Source organism: Erythrolamprus reginae, chromosome 11, assembly GCF_031021105.1.
Source record: "Erythrolamprus reginae isolate rEryReg1 chromosome 11, rEryReg1.hap1, whole genome shotgun sequence".
NCBI lineage: Eukaryota > Metazoa > Chordata > Lepidosauria > Squamata > Dipsadidae > Erythrolamprus > Erythrolamprus reginae.
This window is the reverse complement of record NC_091960.1, coordinates 2,359,998-2,376,091: the sequence shown is the minus strand read 5'-3', so window position 1 is coordinate 2,376,091 and position 16,094 is coordinate 2,359,998. Positions and strand designations below refer to the sequence as shown.

The 16,094-nt window shown below is 43.8% G+C and overlaps 2 protein-coding genes across 3 annotated transcripts; both read right to left on the bottom strand.

The window, feature by feature from the left end:
* Window positions 1-101: 101 nt before the first annotated feature.
* On the bottom strand, window positions 102-10,278 carry LOC139174276 (galectin-4-like). Of its 2 annotated transcripts, XM_070764555.1 has the most exons (9): window positions 9,512-10,278; window positions 7,350-7,680; window positions 5,426-5,514; window positions 4,964-5,162; window positions 4,027-4,161; window positions 3,736-3,824; window positions 3,209-3,407; window positions 2,272-2,406; window positions 102-407 (listed from the first exon to the last, which is right to left on the bottom strand). In XM_070764555.1, the coding sequence occupies exons 2-9, from the start codon at window positions 7,398-7,400 to the stop codon at window positions 402-404; spliced, it is 903 nt and encodes a 300-aa protein (XP_070620656.1). In that variant the 5' UTR covers window positions 7,401-7,680; window positions 9,512-10,278; the 3' UTR covers window positions 102-401. The 2 variants fall into 2 exon arrangements, with proteins under 2 accessions (XP_070620656.1, XP_070620657.1); XM_070764556.1 differs by lacking the exons at window positions 7,350-7,680; window positions 9,512-10,278 and adding an exon at window positions 5,687-5,935.
* Window positions 10,223-14,486, bottom strand: LOC139174278 (galectin-4-like). Its single transcript, XM_070764560.1, has 6 exons — window positions 14,424-14,486; window positions 14,011-14,145; window positions 13,210-13,239; window positions 11,903-11,991; window positions 10,963-11,125; window positions 10,223-10,384 (listed from the first exon to the last, which is right to left on the bottom strand). The coding sequence occupies exons 2-6, from the start codon at window positions 14,035-14,037 to the stop codon at window positions 10,238-10,240; spliced, it is 456 nt and encodes a 151-aa protein (XP_070620661.1). The 5' UTR covers window positions 14,038-14,145; window positions 14,424-14,486; the 3' UTR covers window positions 10,223-10,237.
* Between the last annotated feature and the right edge of the window lie 1,608 nt (window positions 14,487-16,094).

The window sequence follows — 16,094 nt, the reverse complement described above, 5'->3', positions numbered from 1 at the left end:
ATCTGGAGATTGAAATTTGCATATCTTAAAGTTGCCAAGAAACTTTGTTCCTCCCAGGTGGGCTTCCATTTAAAGTCCAGGAAAGAAAGAGCCCAACTCCATTTGATAGAGAGAGCACTTTTATTAGACAAGAAGTGATAGCAGCAAAGGGGAAAGCAAGTTCCAAGGCAAAAGGTGCGTAAAATGCATTTACAAAGAATCCCAGAAGTCTCCCACGTAGCCCCCAGGGCACTTCATCCAATCCTCATGTCCCAAGATGTCAGGTGGGTGCACTGGCCATTTGGTCTTCTACATCTGGTCCAATAAAGCCCTTGAGCATGCTGCCCTCCTCACCCAAATATCTAAGCTCCCCCCTCCCCCATTTCTATGGCAGCCAAAGCAAGCCGCCTGCAACAGGAATGTTAGTCCTAAGGGGGGGAAAAGAAAAGAAAATAATAATAATAATAATAATAATAATAATAATAATAATAATAATATTTGTATGCCGCCTCTCTCCGCAGACTCGGGGCGGCTAAATACAGTGGTACCTCGAGATACGAGTTTAATTTGTTCTGGACCTGGGCTCTTAAGTCGAGCAGCTCTTATCTCGAACGACTTTTCCCCATAGGAATTAATGTAAATAATTTTAATTGGTTCCAGCCCTCAAAAAACTCACAAAGTTAGTCTAAATTATGCAGAAAGACATGTTTTTAATGAAGAAATGTACATGTACATATAAATGAATAATGAAGTTTCTTTCACTTAACTTGTAAACTTTCTTAAACTTTTAAATTTACATATGTTCAACTTCTCTGCCACCCAATCCTGTAGGACAGAGGTCCCCAACCCTTTTTGCACCAGGGACCGGCTTTAAGCGATCAAGAGAGGAATGGGTGAATGAATGGACGGAGGGTGGGAAGGAAGGAAGGAAAGAGGGAAGGGACAGGAACAGAGGAAGGAAGCAAGGAAACTTATGAAAGGGGAGAGTAAGAGAGGAATGAGTGAAGGGAGGGAGGGAGGGAGGGAAGAAGGTGGGAAGGAGAAAGAAAAGAAGAAATAGAGGAAGGGAAGGTAAAAGAGAGAAAGAAAAAGAGCAAGAAAGAAAGAAAGAAAGAAAGAAAGAAAGAAAGAAAGAAAGAGGGAAGGGACAGGAACAGAGGAAGGAAGCAAGGAAACTTATGAAAGGGGAGAGTAAGAGAGGAATGAGTGAAGGGAGGGAGGGAGGGAAGAAGGTGGGAAGGAGAAAGAAAAGAAGAAATAGAGGAAGGGAAGGTAAAAGAGAGAAAGAAAAAGAGCAAGAAAGAAAGCTGCAAGCACACCCCCGAGCCCCCCAGGCCGGCTGCAACCTTTTAAAACACGCGCGCCGCTTCGCAGCTGTCTCCTGAAGCCGAACGCGGAAGTTAGCGTTTGGCTTCAGGAGACAGCTCCTTGGCGCTTGTATCTCGAATTTGGGCTTGTAAGTAGAACAAAAATATCTCTCCCCTCCCAGCTCTTATCTCGAGTTGCTCTTAAGTAGAGCAGCTCTTATGTCGGGGTTCCACTGTAAAGACATCAGCAACCAAAATCAGCAAAATAGACATACAAAGAAGAATAGACATTCACGGTTTATCAGGGTACATAGAACAGAACATTTGAATTGCTTTAGGGGCTTTGACATCTGGCTTCCACACTATGAGATACAATTCCCACACATGCAGAGGGCACCACATTTTTTTTTAAAGGTATCTACAGATCAAATTTAGAAAGCAAAAAAAAATAAGCCTAATGCATTGCTGGTTAAAGATGCTGTATTGAAAATGCTGCTTAATATTCTCAATTTCCTTTGAGTCTTTGATTTACTGAAATGTGTGGATCACTAAATTAAGCAGGATTCTAAGTGTATGGGGAGGGAGGGGAGGGAGGGAGGAAGGAAGAAAGATAGAGGAGGGTCTAGGCTGTTCCTGATCTCTGTCTTCCGCCATTGCTAAGTACTTGATGTATGAAGTGGTCATATCTCCTTTGACATTGATAGTTTGCATGTGTTCAACAAGAATATAACAATAAGTGTTGGCTGTTGGTATAAGCATCGAACTGTAATGGTTCTCACAGCAGATTGAGAGCTAAGATAATGAACCAAATCAGTGACCTGAGGGCACATAAGGTCAGTCATTCTCGAGAAACGTACAGTATATGGGCAGAGTGAATAGAAAGGCGAAGGAGGAAGTGGCTGTCTGGGGATTGAGCCAACCCAGAATCAATTCCTAAGAAGGGAACAAGAACCAGGAAGGGCTGACCGTGATAGTGAATCCTTACCCTTTTCTCCATTATTGCTTCTCCAGTCACGTTCAGAAAATGCAGGTCCAGGTCTCCACTGATTCTGATGACCTGGACCATTTGTGGTGGCAATCTGTGCTTGTAGGTACAGAAGAAGTTCCCATTGATCATTATCTGTCAGAGGAGAAATACAAAGGGATCAAGTCTCAATTGGGATCACCCCCCCCTTTTTTTTTGGGCTGGAAAAACTGTTTATTTTGTCAGAAACACATCCTTTCCCATTTCCCCCCACTAGAACTGTTTCCAAATGAGGTTGTATGTTATCCATATTTAGTGACTGTGGTTACTGCAGGGATGAAATATTAGGTATAGGTAAAGGTTCCCCTCGCACCTATGTGCTAGCCATTCCCGACTCTAGGGGGTGGTGCTCACCTCCATTTCAAAGCCAAAGTGCCAGCACTGTCCTAAGACGTCTCGTGGCCATATGGTTGGCATGACTGAACACCAAAGGCACACAGACCCCTGTTATCTTCCCACCAAAGGTGGACCCTATTTTTCTACTTGCATTTTTAGGTGCTTTCAAACTGGTAGGTTGGCAGGAGTTGGGACAAGCAGCGGGAGCTCACCCCATTAAGCAGCACTAGGGACTTGAACCGCTGAACTGGCGACCTTTTGATCAACAAGTCCAGCGTCTTAGCCACTGCATTTTCTATGAAATATTAACTTCATGACAATTTCTAGTAAATTCTACATTTGATCATAAACACAATTATAGTTTCAATCAAGTGACTAAATTTCTGGTCCCTGCTATCACTGAAGCGATCAGTGTATCACTTAAACTCTACTTAGAAGATATGAAGTTGGGAGAGTTGGTATTAAAGACTCTTGTGACTGATTCCAGGTGAGTGCTGAGTTCTGGGGCTCAAACAGAGTCCCACACTTTAAGTCCCAAAGAGTCTCTGTCACGGCTACCAACCTGATATTCAGCCTGATTGACCATGAACACGATCTTGAACTTCTTGCCTTTTTGCAAGGGCATCTCGTAAACCTCTTGGTTCTCCCACTCCTGACCCTTATATGTGTGAAGCACAATTACATCCCCATCAAAGCGAGGGTTGAAGTGTAGAGAAATGTCTGCTTCGGACTCCCGGGCCCAGGCAAAGTCCACCCGGAACCTGAGAGAGAGAGGGGAGAAACAGAAGAAGAGCATTAAACGGGAGGTGCAGGAATCTCAGAGGAGCCCTCTGCCCCATCCTTCTCCTTTGTCCTGAAGTGGAACCTGTGGGTTGCTAGGTTTTTGCCTGAGGAGGAGAATCACCTTTCCAGCCCTCGTGGCTCAGTTGGAGCTGTAAGAAGCTGGAAGTGGAACTATCCAAAGAATTAAGAAAGGTTTTAACCTTGGCACGGACTTTGGGTTATATAAACTATCCAGAGCAACATAATAAAAACAAATAACACACAAGGAGCATCTTGCCCTTTCTATGAGCCATTGAGGAACGTTACCTTTTGGGCTGTTTGGGCGCAATACCTTGCACATATACAGACATCCCGGGATGGAGTCCACCAGGGACAGGATGATAATAAGGGAGAGTCTGGAAGACAGGAAGCCATGAACCAAATCAGTGACCTGAGGGCACATAAGGTCAGTCATTCTCGAGAAACGTACAGTATATGGGCAGAGTGAATAGAAAGGCGAAGGAGGAAGTGGCTGTCTGGGGATTGAGCCAACCCAGAATCAATTCCTAAGAAGGGAACAAGAACCAGGAAGGGCTGACCGTGATAGTGAATCCTTACCCTTTTCTCCATTATTGCTTCTCCAGTCACGTTCAGAAAATGCAGGTCCAGGTCTCCACTGATTCTGATGACCTGGACCATTTGTGGTGGCAATCTGTGCTTGTAGGTACAGAAGAAGTTCCCATTGATCATTATCTGTCAGAGGAGAAATACAAAGGGATCAAGTCTCAATTGGGATCACCCCCCCCTTTTTTTTTGGGCTGGAAAAACTGTTTATTTTGTCAGAAACACATCCTTTCCCATTTCCCCCCACTAGAACTGTTTCCAAATGAGGTTGTATGTTATCCATATTTAGTGACTGTGGTTACTGCAGGGATGAAATATTAGGTATAGGTAAAGGTTCCCCTCGCACCTATGTGCTAGCCATTCCCGACTCTAGGGGGTGGTGCTCACCTCCATTTCAAAGCCAAAGTGCCAGCACTGTCCTAAGACGTCTCGTGGCCATATGGTTGGCATGACTGAACACCAAAGGCACACAGACCCCTGTTATCTTCCCACCAAAGGTGGACCCTATTTTTCTACTTGCATTTTTAGGTGCTTTCAAACTGGTAGGTTGGCAGGAGTTGGGACAAGCAGCGGGAGCTCACCCCATTAAGCAGCACTAGGGACTTGAACCGCTGAACTGGCGACCTTTTGATCAACAAGTCCAGCGTCTTAGCCACTGCATTTTCTATGAAATATTAACTTCATGACAATTTCTAGTAAATTCTACATTTGATCATAAACACAATTATAGTTTCAATCAAGTGACTAAATTTCTGGTCCCTGCTATCACTGAAGCGATCAGTGTATCACTTAAACTCTACTTAGAAGATATGAAGTTGGGAGAGTTGGTATTAAAGACTCTTGTGACTGATTCCAGGTGAGTGCTGAGTTCTGGGGCTCAAACAGAGTCCCACACTTTAAGTCCCAAAGAGTCTCTGTCACGGCTACCAACCTGATATTCAGCCTGATTGACCACGAACACGATCTTGAAGTTCTCATCCTTTTGCAAGGGCATCTGGTGAACCTCTTGGTTCTCCCACTCCTGACCCTTATATGTGTGGAGCACAATTACATCCTCATCAAAGCGAGGGTTGAAGTGTAGAGAAATGTCTGCTTCGTAATCCTGGGCCCAGGCAAAGTCCACAAGGAACCTGAGAGAGAGAGGGGAGAAACAGAAGAAGAACATTAAACGGGAGGTGCAGGAATCTCAAAGAAGAGTTTTGTTTTATTTCTTGGAGAAAAGAATCAAGTTTCTAGCCCTCATTGGAAGAGGAAGGTAGTGGAACTATGAAAGGCTTCAATTTTGGCAAAGAATTTGGCTTATATAAACAACTCTTAACGTTATAATCTTACTGCTATTATTTTGAATATGGTAGAATCTTGCCCTTCCTGTAAGCCTCGAAAAGAGCCTTACCTTCTGGCCTGTTTGGGCACCGTGCCTTCCACACATACAGCCATCCCAGGATGGAGTCCGCCAGGGACAGGTTGATGGTAAGGGAGAGTCTGGAAGACAGAAAATGGTGAGCTAAAGCAGGGACTTTATTGCAAAACACAACTGGCTTTCAAAGTGGCCAACCACAGCCTGCCCCTTGTATCAGAAGGGGGAAAACAGAGCAGAGAACAATGGAAACAGAAACACAAAAGTAATTTCTACCGCAGTTACAAAGCAACTTACTATGCCATAGAAGGAAATGTGTGTATCTCTCAGGGCTAAACTTTAGAGTCCTGGAACATTACATTATTGCCATTAAAATAAGGTGACCAGACATCCCGCTTTCACGGGACAGTCACAATTTTTAACTATTTGTCCCGCGTCCCACTGCATTTTTAAAAAGTCCCGATTTTGGGAAAGAATCACCTTTACTTTTGATGCACATAATTGGGCTGCATAACTGTTACCCATTGCAAAGTTTCTTTCGTCCACAAAGACGCTTTCTTGGCCACACTGCTGCTATGGCAACTTGAATTAGCCACCCTCGGGCCTCTAGCATTCTAGGAATTGTAGTTTGAATGTCCTGAGGCACCGATTGTTTTGAGTTGACAAGAAACTACACCTACCAGAATGCTCTGCAAGGAGCCATAATAGAGAAAGTCAGGCTGTGTCTTTCTTAAAGGCGCAGGCGCTTAATTTTAGCTCTGCATGTTTTTCCCCAGTCAGATTTCTTATAATTATGTTGGATCACAACGAACTGTCCCAAAAGCTGAATGGGGTGACTGGGATTTTATCTCAGCCTATTTGGACCACACTGGGTAGGAGAAGATTGAAATGCACAAACACATCATGAATAGGGACAAAAGACAAAAGATGCTGTTTTGTTTTAAAACTTAATCTGGGAAATGGGTGGGATGATTGATGGAAGACGTCAGAGTGTTACTCATATACTTTCCCAACAATTGCTGGATTTTCAATAAGACAAAGTAGGAAACTTAGAATCTTGCAAGGAAGACAGTTTAAGAAAATGAAGTCCACTACTCTGGGAATCCAAATTCCTAAAGCTCCCCAGAAAATTGGCCTTTGCTTAAATACACCCAGTGAAGAGCAGAACATCATATATAATTGTTGACATGGACACAATTGGAATGATGTTATTGTAACCACAGCACAGGTACCAAAACTTCTATTTATCAACCACTAACCCTAACCCTGTTTGGTTGTGAGATCTTGACAGATGAAATAAACGGCCATTTATTTAAACTCACTGGAGAGCAAAAAAGGAACAAAAGCAGGAATGAAATGCAGCAAGTTCTGACAGATTCTGTAGAACTGCTAGTGGAAATTTTGAATAGTTCGGAGAACCCCCAAATAGCTCTCTTGTCTGGCCCCAGAGTGAGGTGGGAATGAGGATTTTGAAGTTTCCTACTCCTGCCACGCCCACCACCAAGCCATGCCCACAAACAGATAGTAAAAAACAAATGGATTTCACCACTGAACAAAAGCCCCCTTTTAGGCAAGTTATTTATTTATTTATATATTTCATAGACCAAAGTTTTAATCAACCCCCCCCCCCATCAATGATGTCCCATTATTAATTAATATAAAGTAAGAAAATGAGAAATCACAGAAAAAACTAACGAGAGAAAGGGGCGGCAGGGATGGCTAACTCCGGAGGCAAGGGGGGGGGCGCATTTGGAAGCTCCTCAGGCGCTTGCCGCGGGGAGATTTGGTGCATCCACACTGCCATATAATATGTTTTGATATGTTGTGAGCAAGCCCCGAGTCCTTGGGGAGGGGCGGCATACAAACTCAATAAATAAATAATAAGTACCCAAGTCCTCTGCCTAATTTTTCAATCTCTTCATGAAAAATTAAAAAAGGAAGACACCTTATCTGCTCTCACCTGCTGTGCAGAAACCATAAAAATCCAAGCGAAGATTAAAAGGAGACGCATCTCCTTGGTTGCTCTTCAGCTCTTCTGGCCCTTACTGCTCTTCTAAGTGACTTTATTCAGCTCGACTGGCACGTTTTCATATCTTAATCCTTAGGCTTCATTGCCCAAACCCAATGCCTTTATTGTTAGTTGATTTATGAGGAAATGCTAAGCTTCGGTTGCATCATGCACAATTCCATCATCCACGTTCAATTCCATCATCCACGTTCAAATTGAAGCTAAAAGGCAAAGGTTTTGTCTTTGTCCATTGTGAAGTCCTGACATCAAAGAATGCTGCATTCTATTACGCCACATGGAATAAAATAAGTAAATAACTCAGACAGGTAACACATCTTCTTGCATTTTTCTCCATACAAAATTGGGCTAAGATGGTGATTGAGTCAAAGTCATTGGTAGAAACTATGTGGCTGAAAGTGCCTGTCACTTGTATCTTCCTGGTCCTACACCAACATTTAACACTTCACCCTATTATTTTATAAGGTGGTTTTTCTTGCACCTTCAGTGCAATTCTGGTTCCGAGGAGAATACGATAACACAATTAATCAGCTCTACGTGGAAGCACAGTTGCCCATTCATTCATTCATTCATTCATTCATTCATTCATTCATTCATGGGGTATCCAGAGCACGATACCATAGTCTTTCGATACTGGAGGATGCCAATGCATTCATTCATTTTGTCAATTCTGTAGTTGGAATATACATAGATATAACATTGTTTATATATATAAGATGGTACTGATAAGAGGGAACAATTGGACAGGGATGGTAGGCATGCTGGTGTGCTTACTGACCTCTTAGTAATCGGGTGAGGTCAATGGTGGACAGTCTTAAGGATAAAGTTTTGGTGGTTTGGTGATGAAACCACAGTCAGATAGTGAGTTCCAGACATCACTCACTCTGTTGCTAAAGTCATATTTTCTTCAGTCAAGTTTTGGACGGTTCACTTTGAGTTTGTATCTGTTGTGTGCTTGTGTATTGTTATAATTGAAGCTGAAGTAGTTGTTGACAAGTAGGATGTTGTAGCAGATAATTTTATGAGCTATGCTTAGGTCATGCCAAAGGCAATGTAGACCATATATTGAGATGTTTCACGCTATGTCTAAAAAGGATTGGAGCAAGGTTCAGTATGACAAAATGAGCTATTCATGTTCTGATGCTCAGCATTGTCATAGAGAGTATGAATCCCTTCAAATAATCTCTAGCTCCCCACATCTGAGAAGTCCAAAATAACATTAAGTGACTTAAAGTAACTGAAAGTACCATACAGGATATGCTCTGCCTAAAACAAAGAAATCCCACTCCCTCGAGTGACGATGGGGGACACAATAATGGGGAGCAGGACTTTATGTGATATTTCTATTTTTTCTGCTCTCACATTTTAAGGTAAGTTGGACTGTATGTGATGGTGACAATGATGTTTTCTCTGCCTCTGGGCAGATTTTCCTCTCTCCCTCAGAAGTAACTGACAAGTAGGAATGTCCAGCAGCCTCTTGTGGTATGGTCAGTATGTCGATATCCAACACCCCTACCAGAGAGAGAGAGAGAGAGAGAGAGAGAGAGGAAGAGATCAACCTGGCCCATTCCCTGATCTTCAGAAGGGAATTCATGCCTTCCTTCTGGACGTCTCCTAGTCCATCTGGGCTTCTCTTCCAATTGGGACTCCCAACTGAAAGTCCCCTGGGGGCTCCAAGCAGGAGGGGGCCAGGTAGTACCAGCCCTGCAAGGCCGGCCAGGCTGGGACTCCAAAGTCTGCCTCTTAATGCTTTCATGATGAAGTCGCAGCCTGACTGGCCTTCCTGCTTTCATCGTCAGCCTGGCCTGAATCTCTCTCTGCATGGACTCGGGTCTCTTTTCCTAACTTGTCTGGGCAACATCCCTCCCTGCTCCTTTAGACCCTTTCAGGGAGGGGCTGTAGAGCCTGAGCAGGGCAGGGCCTTTTGCAGATGGAGCTGAAGCCCCAAAGAAGCAATGGGAGACCTCCCTCCTGCCCTTTGGAGGGGCTTTGCTGGGTTTCTCCCCCCCCCCCCCCAATGCATTCTGAAATATCTCTGGGGCAGGAAATGATTTTTAACCCCAAGAGGACTAGAAACCTGGCACATCATTACTCACTTGGATTTTCCTTTCATTCAGCATATGCTGTACAATTGTGCTGTCTATGGGCCTGGACCTGGACTCCTGAATGATGCTGGAAAGTCTCTTCCTGAAGCAAAGCAAAGGGCAACTCAGCACCAATCTCTTTCATTAGACCAACCAGCTGGTCTTGCAAGCACATTTAATTGGCTACTGAAATGAATGGTAAATTTACCACATGGGTTAAATTCACACTAAGCTCCCCCTGAACTCAGGTGAACACAAGCTGTGTGAACGGAGAGACTTGGCCTTTCACTGATGCAGTTACAGCATCCGAGGCTTTTGTGGAGTAGGGAATTTACTTGCCCCTTTGAAAACTTCCACTCCCAATCCATCCACCCCACAATGTGTAGATAAGACAAAGTATAAACTAGATCAGGATATCTGGAGGTTGAAATCTGTATATCTTAAATTTGCCAAGAAACATTGTCCCCACACATGTGGAAGACCCCAACTTTAAAAAAGCAAAAAACCAGCTATCTCCAGATTCAAATTCAAAAAGCAAAAAAGTAAGGTGATGCATGGCTGAATCAAGATGCTTTATTGAAAATTCTGCTTAATATTCTCAATTATTCTTGAGTCTCTGATTGGTTTGTTTGCTTGTTTATTTATTTACTGGCGCTAGTAGACCACTCAAATGCAGCAGGATTCTATGAGAGAGAGAAAAGATGGGGTCTGATCTCCCTCCCCCCCCCGACCCCTTGCTTAGTACTTGATGTAGGAAAGGGTCACGTCTCCTATGATCTTGATAGTTTGTATGCGTTCAATAGGGACATAACGATAGGTGAAGTTGAACAAGTGACGGCCGTTGGTATAAACCTGGAATGTGTGGTTGCCGCAGCGGATTGAAAGCTGAGAAAAGAGGAAGGATGTTAGTGTAACCAAGACAGCACATCTGGATCATCTCCAATCTTCCAGGGATGAGGGTCCGCAGTGCCTACCATTCATAGCTGACCTCAAAATCAGAAAGCATCACCTATTTATACACGGTGAAATTCCATGAGGGGGGGGCCACAACACACACAAATGTAGTTTTAAAAAAATAATAAACGGTCACATTGTTTTCTCTCTAACACATACCCAGATCCCCAAGCATAATTTTTCAGGAGAGAGTTAAAATATGATTCTGAATGGCCTTCTGGCCTCTTGATTTCACTCTGGAATAAACAGTGTTTATTCCATCAGCATCCCAGAGGGTCCCATTTCAATAGCTAGAGGCTGTGATAGCTGGGAATTATGGGAGATGGAGTCTTACATCTCTGGAAAGCACCAGACAGATCTCTCCTCTCCCCATGCCTGCCTGCCTGCCTGCCTTCTCGCTGGCCAACCAGCCAAGGAACCCAGGGATGTCCACAGAAGCCGGGCAAAAGAAGGGCCAGACATCAACTGCATATTGTGGCTATCCTATGGATTCTCTTTGTACCTCTCACCTCAAAGCACTTCCCAGGTTGGAAAGGGTTAAAGGGCAGGTCGCGTTCCTCAGTTCCCCACTGGTCATTCAGTAAACTGTTGCGCACCACATATGTCCACGGTTTGATACGTGGATTAATGTACAGAGCGATATCTTGGCCAGCCATAAAACTGATTTCAAACCTTGGAAAGAGAGAAGAAAAAAAGCAGGCATCATCATAAACTATGTCTCATAAGTAAATAAAGGAAATCTGAATCCCCCCTGTCCCTTAATTCTGCCTGATGCTTCCATAGGTAAAAGCTCTTATTCCCCTTTGCAAATATTATTCATTGGTAGACTGTTGCTGAATGTAAAAGCATTTTAAGTATTTATTCACAGTACTTGCATCCTGCCACAATCAAGCCAACTCTCAGAGAAATACATATTTTAAAAATCTGCAGCAGCCTGGCAGTGAACAGCATTCTTCTAATGAAGAACAGTTTATTCCCTGCCTAATGATAGTTTAAAGCTTCAGCCTTGAAAGCCATCTCCCAAGCCAGAGTTGCCCAAGCTCTTCAGTTCCTTAATGAAGTTTCAGATTCCTCACTTTGCCCTAAACTGACAGCCCTTCTTGTGGCAATGAGTTCTATGGACTTTTGCTTCCAGTCCCCTTAACCTCCTTGTCCTCTGGGCTCAGCCTAAAGACACGCAGAGGAGATGGGAGACTCATAGAAAGCAGAAGAATTAGAAAACGTCTACCATTGGCCCAAAATTGGCCAATTTTGGTGTACTAAAGCCAACCGGAGCCCTGGCATCTAACTCGTGGGCAAGGGGCAAGTTGGGCTGAAATGTGTGATGCCAGGGAGATGCTGGCAGAGTGGAACTCCTGGCCCTGGTTATAAAAAAGCAGCAATTCCCAATGGTTACGGTTCCACTCCACTGCCTGAATCCCAAATGCGTATGAAAAAAGAGCCCGAGACCTGTTAGCGTTCTTCGGAATAGAGCCTCGCATTGTGATGTTCTTGTGGACTGCCAGACCTCCAGGGATGTTGCATGTGTAAGGCAGTGGCTGAAATAGACATGAATCCAAGTTCGCACCCCTCCAACCGTGGGGCTCTTGTCCCGGCTAGCTGGGGCTCAAAAGTAATCACTGCCCAGTCGGTCTTGGGATGCCAAAAGGAAGAACCACCACACAGTACAGAAGGCACTGTGTTGTGTGATCTTGTCTGGGATGGTTTTTTCCTGGGTCCCTTGGCTATTACAAGCATCTTTCCATTGACCAGGCAAGTAAGACCATGGCAGGGTTCAAACAGCAGGGTTGCCTGCAAGCTGTGGTCACAACAGTCAAGTTGGCAGTGTGGGCAGAGCCACCAAAGCCCAGGCTATTGTTTAATGTGCAATGAACACACACACCATAAATAGTGTTGGATGGCTGCTGAGTTAATGCTTTTATTTACTAATTAATTCATGAATTATATGCTGCCCACTCTAATAGGACTCAGGGCGGATAACAATAATTACTAAAAACAGTAAAAAATACAACAGTAGTGTTTGTTGTCCTGATTTACGGCACCATCAAAGACTGGATTTATAGATAAACCTTGGTTCTAAGAGCTAGTTTCCTCTTGTAATATACAAGCTTTATATTTTATATATTTTATGTACATAAGAGCTAGTTTCCTCTTGTAATATACAAGCTTTATATTTTATATATTTTATGTACATAAGAGCTAATTTCCTCTTGTGATATATAACTTTTTCTTTTTCTTGCCCCACATTGGTGCAACACCCTCCTCCTATCCCAATTCTCTAAATGCTTGTTAAGTTATACCTTTTCTGAGTTACAGAAAGAGTGCAGAGTTTAAGATGGGGGGGAAATAAATATTAACCCCGTTCTTAGCCATAAAGAAGCTAACTTTCCCTTAAACCCCTCGCCTTTCATATGGGCCAATTAAATCTTAGCCCCCTGGCCAACCAATGATTGTATGATTGCTGTATGAATGACTGGAATTGCTTCTTAATACAATTATGGATTTTAGTTAACCGTGTAGTTTTAATTTAATTGGATTAATTTTATTGTAATTTACTGTTTATCATATGTTGTGAGCCACCCCAAGTCTTTGGAGTGGGGTGGCATAGAAATCCAATTAATTAAATAAATAAATATATAAATGTTCCATTCACTGACCCCTTTTTCCCTTTCTGTGTCACCTTCACAGGCTGGGTGAACCAAAACAAACATTAAGCAGGAGTGACAGGCCCAGTTAACAAGTTTCTTGATACTTACTGGATAGTAGAATGCAGGGTTTGTCATTATCTGGTGGAAAATAAATCCAAAGAGACTGTTAGAAGCTCCACGTTTTAATTCCTAAAATCCCTAAACCCGGATGCCCTTGCCCCCTGCCCCCCCCCCCCTTCGTGGTGTCCCATATGAAGGATTCGGCAACATGCCCCAAAGGATAGGAAGACAACGGTTGCTGAGTTTGTGTGCGCATTCACCCAAGTCACTCGAAGCCTTCATGTTTGTAACACTTGCTCAGCTCAATTAGATTTAACCTGGGTTGGTTTTGTAGAGGTAGGTAGCCTGTTGCAAACCACTCGGTTGTGTGAGTGGAGGAAACAGATTAAATGTATTCTTTTAACCTAATGTCCTTTCGTCTTCTACCATTCATTTTCATCATTACCTGTCTAATGTTTTATTTATACAAATTACCAACATAATTGTTTGACAAATATATAAATAAAATAAAAATAAATAAATACGCTGACTCTCTGAAGCCGAAGTGCTATGGCTATTGCTATCAGTGAGGGGTTTGGAGGGTGTGTGTGTGAAGGACTTTGGCCTCAGGTAAAATTGTTCAGTTGCTGGTCCTGGTATCATCCTAGGTAGGTTGTTTTTGCTCGGGGGCTGAGTAGTAAGCAAGACACCTGAGGCCCCAGAGAGGCAGCCAAGAAAGGTTGTAGGAGAAGAGCAACTGGACAGGAGAAAGAGGAAGTGGCAGGTTGGGGGCTGAACATACCCAGAATCCATTCCCAAAGACAGGTCAAGGGTCAGAAGGTGCCGGGCTGTCAGTACCAAGTCACTTACTGTATTCCTCATCACTGGCCCTCCCATCACAGTCAGAGATTGCAGCTCCAGCTCTCCACCGACACTGATGTCCTGCACACTTTCTGGGGGTATTCGGTGCTTGTAGGTGCAGAAGAGGCTCCCGTTCACCAGGACCTGTCAGGGCAAATCCCCAAAGGGATCAAGTCTCAACTGGGGTCATCCACTTCCTTTCCAGGAAAAACCTGTTCATTATTGCGGGGGAACACATTCCATGCCAAGTCTCAACAGGGGGTGGGGGGCACAGAGGGTGTCAAAAATATCAAAATGTGTACACGTGTAAAAGCAGAGAGGCCCTTATTTATTTCTTTGGTTCATTCCAGATCAATAATGAATTGTGGGGTGAAACGAAGAGGCCCCGCAGTCCCAAAAGAGCCTCTGTCACATGTACCAACCTGGTATCCGGCCTCAGTGACAATGAAGAGGATCTCCAAATGCTGGCCCTTCCGGAAGGGATTCTGGTGTTTCTCTTCCTTTCCCCACCAGCCAGACTCAAACGTATTGACCACAACTTTTTTGGCAGTAATGTCAGGCTTGAAGTGGAGGGGAATGTGGGCCCCCTTATGTTGGCCACATGCAAAGTCCACATTGAAGTTCACCCAGGAACTGGAAGAAAAAGGCCAAAAAGAAGAGGAAAATTAAATGGGAGGTGGAGAAGCCTCAAGAAGAGTTCAATTCTTATCACTTTCCCCCCCTTTGCCTGAAGCTAGAACCCATAGTATGTTGGCTTAAGAGAAGAATCAGCTTCTTAGCCCACGTGGTTTACATGTAGCTGGAAGAAGCGGAAAGTGGAACTATCCAAGAATTAAGAAAGGCTTTAACCTAGGCATAGCATTTGGATTATATATACTGTTTGGAATAAGGGAGCATCTTGCCTGTCTTGTGAGAATGTTACCTTTTGGAGTGTTCGGGCACCGTGCCTTGCACATATATGGACATCCCAGGACAGAGTCCACCAGGGACAGGTTGATGGTAGGGGAGAGTCTGGAAGACAGAAAACGATGGACCAAGCCAGTGATTTTGTTGCAAAACGCATCTTTGACTTACAGACCATATCAAACTGAGCACTGGCAGCAAAACCAAATGCTGTTGAGCCAGGTGGTATGCGGCTCAACAGTGGTAACTGTGAGAGGGATCTAGGTGTCGTAGAGCGAGGCAGCAGTGTGCTACAACTGTCATCCCGACGCTGTCCTGTGCTGCCTCGGCAAAGGGACAGCGTCATGACAAGAGTCTTCGGAGAGGGGCGGCATACAAGTCCAATAAATTATTATTATTATTATTATTATTATTATTATTATTATTATTATTATTATTATTATTATTATGAAGGGATAGGACACCTTTGCAGCATGCTGGTTACACTAGTGTTTCCCAACCTTGGCCACTTGAAGATATCTGGACTTCAACTCCCAGAATTCCCCAACCAGCGAATGCTGGCTGGGGAATTCTGGGAGTTGAAGTCCAGATACTTTCAAGTGGCCAAGGTTGGGAAACACTGGGTTAGACCATACTTGGAATGCTGGATCCAGTTCTGATCACCACGATACAAAAAAAAGATGCTGAGACCTTGAAAGATGCGCAGAGAAGAGCAACAAAGATGATAAAGGGTTTGGAGGCCGAGTGAAGAAAAACCAAGGGGATCCAGCCTATTGAAGAGGACAATTAGAGGAGACATGATATTTGTCTTCCAATATTGAGGGGCTGTCACAAAGAAGAGGAGATTGACTTCTCCTCTAGGGCGACAGAGGGCAGAACAAGAAGTAACGGGTGGAAGCTTGTCAAACAGTGATATAGTCTAGAAGTAAGGAGAAATATTCTGAGAATGAAAGCAATCAGTCAATGGAACCAACACCTTCAGAATTGTGGCTGCTCCATCACTAGCAAAACTAGACAAGACAATCATTGGCCTGGGATGATGGTGTAAGACTTCTGCCTTGGACGAGAAGACCTCTGAGGTCCCTTCCAACACTGTCTTTCTATGATTATGTGATTCTAAGTCAAAAATTACATCTTGTCTGGGCCCAACCATCTTTGGTAGATTTTGCGCAGAAAGTTATCATCCAGAG

What these genes read in the sequence shown, in the direction of transcription:
- LOC139174278 (XM_070764560.1), bottom strand. Translation starts at nt 14,037, where the DNA reads ATGGGAGGGCCAGTGATGAGGAATACA. An exon ending in GGCCAGTGATGAGGAATACA is followed by an intron (nt 13,240 to 14,010) that starts GTAAGTGACTTG and finishes ATTTTCCACCAG; the next exon opens with ATAATGACAAACCCTGCATT. An exon ending in ACCCTGCATTCTACTATCCA is followed by an intron (nt 11,992 to 13,209) that starts GTAAGTATCAAG and finishes TGTCTATTTCAG; the next exon opens with CCACTGCCTTACACATGCAA.
- LOC139174276 (XM_070764555.1), bottom strand. Translation starts at nt 7,400, where the DNA reads ATGCGTCTCCTTTTAATCTTCGCTTGGATTTTTATGGTTTCTGCACAG. An exon ending in TTATGGTTTCTGCACAGCAG is followed by an intron (nt 5,515 to 7,349) that starts GTGAGAGCAGAT and finishes TCTGTCTTCCAG; the next exon opens with ACTCTCCCTTACCATCAACC. An exon ending in AAGCAATAATGGAGAAAAGG is followed by an intron (nt 3,825 to 4,026) that starts GTAAGGATTCAC and finishes CCTGTCTTCCAG; the next exon opens with ACTCTCCCTTATTATCATCC.